This window comes from Medicago sativa, chromosome 1 (assembly GCF_051527215.1).
Source record: "Medicago sativa cultivar Bolivia chromosome 1, Bolivia_mono, whole genome shotgun sequence".
NCBI lineage: Eukaryota > Viridiplantae > Streptophyta > Magnoliopsida > Fabales > Fabaceae > Medicago > Medicago sativa.
This window is the reverse complement of record NC_140749.1, coordinates 2,676,908-2,683,277: the sequence shown is the minus strand read 5'-3', so window position 1 is coordinate 2,683,277 and position 6,370 is coordinate 2,676,908. Positions and strand designations below refer to the sequence as shown.

The 6,370-nt window shown below is 33.2% G+C and overlaps 1 protein-coding gene across 1 annotated transcript; it reads left to right on the top strand.

The window, feature by feature from the left end:
- The first annotated feature begins 2,328 nt into the window (after window positions 1–2,328).
- LOC146951710 (uncharacterized) lies at window positions 2,329–2,981 on the top strand. The gene is made up of 2 exons (XM_085741432.1): window positions 2,329–2,584; window positions 2,698–2,981. Exons 1-2 carry the CDS (start codon window positions 2,329–2,331, stop codon window positions 2,979–2,981), a joined length of 540 nt encoding a protein of 179 aa, XP_085597558.1.
- Window positions 2,982–6,370: the final 3,389 nt, after the last annotated feature.

Genomic DNA, 6,370 nt, shown 5'->3' with positions numbered 1-6,370 from the left:
ACTGGTTAAGGAATCCAAAAGAGAAAATTATAAACCAAAAGAGGAAGCATTTAATACATTGATTACACAACTTTAAATGCAAATATTAATCTTTTTGAGTCATTATTTAAGCATTTTAAGCATTTAATTCAAATATCACTATATTTGACTTCTCACCCGAGACACTAGTTTTTTTTTTTTCCTCAAAAAAAACTAGTGTCTCGGGTGCAACAGTTAGCATGACTTTATTTTAAAATATAGTTTATCCCTAAGTAGAATAATAATATATAATATCACCAAAAAAGAAAGAATAATAAATCGCAAATATATTCCCTAAAAAAAATCACAAATATTAGGATCTGAATATATTTTTTTACAAGAAAATGCATATGGTTTAGTGGTGTTATTCAGCTTCCAGCTTATGCCTATGTAACCAAAAAAATACCAATACGATCATAATAATATTTGATATTTTTTTGAGGAAAGAATAATATTTGATATTTATTGGGCATTAAACAAATTAATTATTTTGGAATTCTGGGACCTACACGCGCACCCACGCGCAAGTTTTTTGGGGCTTTTAATTTACATTGTTTCTTTATTTATGAATTATCATCTTCTTCACCCGACGGATCTGAAACGGGTTTTCCCGATCCGTGATATGATCCGATCGGATCTCACATGATATACAATGAAATTCATAGATTATTGCATAGTTTTGATCGGAATTGAAAGGCAAGATGAAAGCAAATACGAATTTGATGACCACGACTTTCGGCCACCGTGCGCCGCCGTTATCCAACCACCGACGTCACCCTTGTTGTTCAGGTTGAAAGAAACGTGAAACAAGAAAGAATGAATCTGCTGAAGAATTGTTTTTTTCTAACGTTTCTGTGCTCCGAGTCAACTCGCCCGAGTCACACAAACCGTCTCTTAATCTTTTCTCAGTATCAAATCTGAAATGATAGCAAATTAATTTAATTTAATTGCAATTCCGGTGCTAATTGGATTATGGCTGTTTTTTTTCTTCCTATGTTTAGATTATTACTAGCAGTGCTATTGTTTCATTCAACTATGGAGGTGCATCCAGCAAAAGCAATAAAACCAATATTTGATATTAAACTAATGTTTCATTTTTTTATTGCATTTATTACAGCAGGTTTTAGACTGACAGCTGTCCACAAAGAGTGAACTTGTGCATGGTGCACAAATCTTATATTTGTGCATTCTAAATGCCACCACATTATCTTCTTATTCTCTCTCTTCCTTTTTTTTTTTTTCTCTCTCTCTCTCTATTATTTTTGACCAATCAAAAGAGAGAAAATCAAAGTTGTCATGAAAGTTGTACCAAAGAGTTGTACAAATATCACTACTCTTGCTACATATATAGGCGAGTTTGTGAGAAATTGACACATCCATGCTATTGCTATTGTTTGCTTAATTGGTTCCATTAAGGAACCTTTGCCTCTTGTTTTACACTCCTCTGGAGTGTGACTCACACTGATGCATTGATAAAAAGAATGAAAATAATTAAAAAAGATTTGATTCGATATCAGTACCTTGTAAACAAGATTTATTCAAAAAAAAATTATTTTTAAATAAATTAATACAAAAATATGATATTTCATTGAGAATTGAATAATGAGTACATACATAACCTAATTTTACGGGGTACCACTGTATTCACCACAACAAGGGTACACAAATTGTATTTATGCTTCGTTTTCTTTTCTCCTTTCCTTTTTTTTTTCCTCGGTGACACTTTTTTGACTTTTTTAACGACAAATAACATATATGGGTTACGAACCAAGGCAAAAAAAAGGACAAAACAAAAGCTGAAAAATCAGCACCCGAGGGAACGAAAAACACACCCAAACAACAAACACAAGAGCAAAACATTTTAATTTTTTTTACCCCGTTTCCTCATTGTCTCTTAATTTTTTTTCTATTTTTAAAACAAGCGATATAAGTATACATTTGAAGTTAATTGTCTGAAAGTTTATTTGAAAATGCATTTTTTTTTTTACATAAAAAACACATAATTTTTAGTAATAAATATATGGACTTGTTTGAGTCATAAGTTGAGTTTTGTTTGGCGTAGTATACATGCTTCACATGTAGTGGTCAAAGGAGGTTTTAGACTCCGACAATGCAAGCTCCACATATCATTATATTATGGAAAACTTAGTGAGCAAAGGTGAGTGGAGGGAACCTTGATGAAACTTTGGGGCCTCAAAGCTCAAAAGGTGAAGGGGGTGGCCAGAGGATGTCTACCAATGAGATACCCGCTTCAAACAAGAGGAGTTCAGTGCAGAGTTCGATTTATGATGTGTGAAAAGTCTTATCAAAATGTTTGGCATGTTGATTCAGGTTGATTCAGCTGATACTTGGAGGTGGACCCCTGACATAGTCAACGGTTACACGACTTGTGGTGCTTATCACTTGCTTACAGATACGACGCAGGTCAATGTTCAGATTCCGGCCAACCTGTTATGGAGGAAGGATGTGCCTTTGAAGGTTTCGGTGTTCGCTTGGCGTCTGTTTCGCAACCGTTTTCCTTCAAAATTAAATTTGTTCCGTAGAGGTATCATTCTTCCTGAGGCTCGTAATTGTGTCAGTGGTTGTGGTCTTCATGAATCCGAATGCAATTTATTTCTATCTTGTACTTTTTTCGGACATCTTTGGCAACTGGTGAGGAATTGGCTGGTGTTTACTCAGCGGATCCACCACGTATTTTGGATCATTTCATTCAGTTTGGTTCTTCTATAGGTTACGGTAAATCTAGATGCTCTTTTATGCATTTGATCTGGTATGCTACAACTTGGGTAATTTGGAAGGATAGGAATGCTAGAATTTTCAGAGGTACCCAGAGTTCCCTTATGCAACTTCTGGAGAATGTCAAACAGCTTTCCTTCTGGTGGTTTAAAGCAAGTTCTGTATCTTTTCATTATAGTTTTTATAACTGGTGCCAAAATCCGTTGTTATGTACAGGAATTGGCTAATTTTTACTTTGTTGTTGAACACTGACTGTATTTGGTGAGCTTTCTCTCTGGTACACCTTGTACCTGGAAGATGGCTCTTGTTTCATTATATCATTTTGATTTCTTCAAAAAAAAAAAAAGTTTGGCATGTTTTCTTTGGTTGTGGTGCGTTAGAATAAGTATGGTAAGCAACAAGCCTTGGTATATTCTGAGGAAGAACCTGGAAATTGGGGATGGTTTTGTATCTCTCTTCTTTCAGTTATTAGAGGAATTACCTCATCAACAACTCCTTTTTTTTTTTTCATGACGGTATGGTTCATATGGAAGAGGAAGAATGTCAAGATATGGAACGATATCGGTACGAGCGCACTCATGTATGTGTACATGGAGTGGGACGCATTGCTGCAATGGCAGTAGGCTCGTGAACATGAAGGACAACTAGATGGAGGTGAGGAATGCTAGAGTGGGGAAACAAGTCACTGTGGGTGGAGAAGTCTCGAAGAGGGAGAGGTAAAATGAAATATTAACGTGGCAATTTTCAAGGAACAAAGGATGTTATGGCGTAGGGATGTGTCTTAGAGGGAGGCACACAGAGTATATAAGGGCTAGAACAACATGGTTTCAAGGTTTACCACAAACTCTTGAGGCGGAAACAAGGAGATTAAAGGAAGTGATAAAGCGGCTTGGTAGCATGAGTTTATCTAATTTTTCTATCAAACTTTAATGTAAGCAAGTGGTTTTTTGTATTTATTTTTTCCTTTTTTGTATTTATTTTTTCCTTTTTTTTAATAATATATATGAGTCCCTGACATAGACTGGAATCTGCAAGACATTCCATCTTTTGGACTGTTTTCTATTCCTTTTTTATGTCACTGGACTCTTGCCTTATAAAAAAAAAATGTAAGCAAGTGGTTGACATAATATCTAGGAGAGCCAATACCAATTCTGTGTTTCGAGCTATTTTTCAATTTTGCAAAACTTCATTTAGAATTTACCAAAACTTTAAGATAATGTTTCATTAGGACAAACAAATAATGTTGCCCACTTTTTAGCTAGGAAGACACTATCTTTCTCATGTTCATGACCATATGTCATCTTCTATTGAGACTGTTATTATTAACGAAATGATTTGATTTTGTTTATGTGAAAATGAAATAAAATATATATATGTATGTATATGGAATTGTTAATGTTTTTCTTCCAAAATTAAAGTACAATTTCACAAAACAATTCTTCAAAGTCTGTATATTTTTTAATACCAAAAATCATTTTATAAGTTTTGAAAAATCTCAATTGAATACATCAAATTTGGATGTACCTCTATATAAAATCTAGATAGTCTTAATTCAATATCAAAAAACTTATTTACATTCTATAAAAGCCTCAAGTACCCTTGTATCACCGAAAAGTCTTTTAAATTTATTTAAATCTCAATCTAATACCCTCCTATAACAATCAAGTAAATGCATACAGAGAATATATATCAAACGATTATATGGAAGCTTAAATTTGAGACTAAACGTCTCGTAAGTGCAGCTTATTTGATATAAAAAAAACCACAACGTTTATTGTGTTATGGTGCGAGTTCAAACCTCAAATACACCGACGTTTCTTTTTGTCAATTAATGTGTATCATTCATGCCCCTTAAACTCTTTGAAACCAAACCAATTTTAGGCCTTAATAATCTAAAACTAAAATAATTGGAGGCCTACAACCCTAGCTTTCATAGTCTTCGGTTATGATAGGCTGTGATCAACACTTTCCATGCCAAATAGCTGGATAATGTTAACAGGTTTTGTGATTCTAAATTTAGTGGTTAATTACTTCGTACAGTTTAGGTTTTGTAATCTTAGCTGTGACATGTGATAGTTCATAATTTTGTTTGCTATGATTTATTGCAACTAGACCAATTATTGCACGACTTTGAACAAACTGCAGAGGACGTCCATCACACAATAAAATCCACCTCTAACATAGTCATGGAATACAAGGAAACATCAACGATAAGATTTTATAACTGCATAACTTTATTTTTGAAGAAAGATTGTCATTATTGTTCTGTTTGAATAGAAATGTGGTTTTTTGACAGATTGAATAGAAATGTGTTGGTCAAAAGCAAAATACATATTAAGAAATTTAATATATCTAATATATTTATTTAAAAAAGAAGAAAAGAAATTCATATATCTAATTTCTTATGTTTTTCTAAGGTTAATAAGAATAATTTTTTAGTTTTGATGTTAAAAAAAGCTTAAATGTGTCATTGGTCCGTGCACTTTCATCATATTTTGGTATTGGTCCCTGCACTTTTTTTTTTGTTTGGTTTTGGTTTCTTCTTATTCGAATCTAACCAAGCATGCATGGTTGTGTCACCTGAGTTAATGGTTCAATTGTAGGTTTCACCTTTCTTTTGTTCCCTTTCTTCTAAATCGGAAAATTCAGTGGTAGGAATGCTTCCAAACCAGAATAGAAATTAAAACATTTAACAGAAATTGAAATAGCAGAAAGGTGAAAGTTACAGCTACAGAAAACAAACATAAATTGAACCATTAAACAACAAAAGAACAAGAACCGATTTTGCAGAAACGACAATTCAGTGGTAGTAATGCTTCCAAACGCAGCTCAAAACAAAAACGAAGGCGACATCAGAGATAGAAATCGCGAACGGTAATGGAAACGGAAACAAAAACTAAACATGAATTGAATGATGGAGGTCGAAATCAATTTTATTGATGGAAGACGAAATCGAAACGTGATGGATGAAGGTTGAAATCTAATCGCAATGTTGAATCACGAAAATCCGTTTCTTCTTCCTTTCTTAAAACTGGCGTTTTTCATTTGCTTCCCAGCTCTCTTTTCTTTTTAATTGATAATATTAATAAAACTAATTAAAAATCAATTATTTTATTTGATTTATTTTAATTATAAAATTGTGTTTTTGTGTGCCACGTGGCATGAAATGATTGGTCCACGTGGCACTCCGTTAGTTTTGTTTTTTTTTTTTTAACAGAAAGTTAACAGAGGGACCAATACTAAATTTTTTTACAAAGTGCAGGGACTAAAACCAAACAAAAAAAAGTGCAGGGACCAATACTAAAATATGGTGAAAGTGCAGGGACTAATGACACATTTAAACCTTAAAAAAAAAGTGTTTTAGCGGTGATTTTGCTAACATAATACATATATTTTCTTGTACTGTTGGTCCGATTTTTTAAAATAGTGACAGTGAGCTAACAGTCGATTAGCAATTAATAAGTTATGGTATGAAACACACTTATCTTATCCTCGTCACGATATTTATTTCTTTCTTAGTAAACTTTACACTTTTTTTTTCATATTGAATCCCATCTATTCAGAGCGTACGTGATTGTCAACGCATCAACTACCACAAGACTTCACATTTATTAAA

What these genes read in the sequence shown, in the direction of transcription:
- LOC146951710 (XM_085741432.1), top strand. Translation starts at nt 2,329, where the DNA reads ATGTTTGGCATGTTGATTCAGGTTGATTCAGCTGATACTTGGAGGTGG. An exon ending in TATCATTCTTCCTGAGGCTC is followed by an intron (nt 2,585 to 2,697) that starts GTAATTGTGTCA and finishes GTGTTTACTCAG; the next exon opens with CGGATCCACCACGTATTTTG.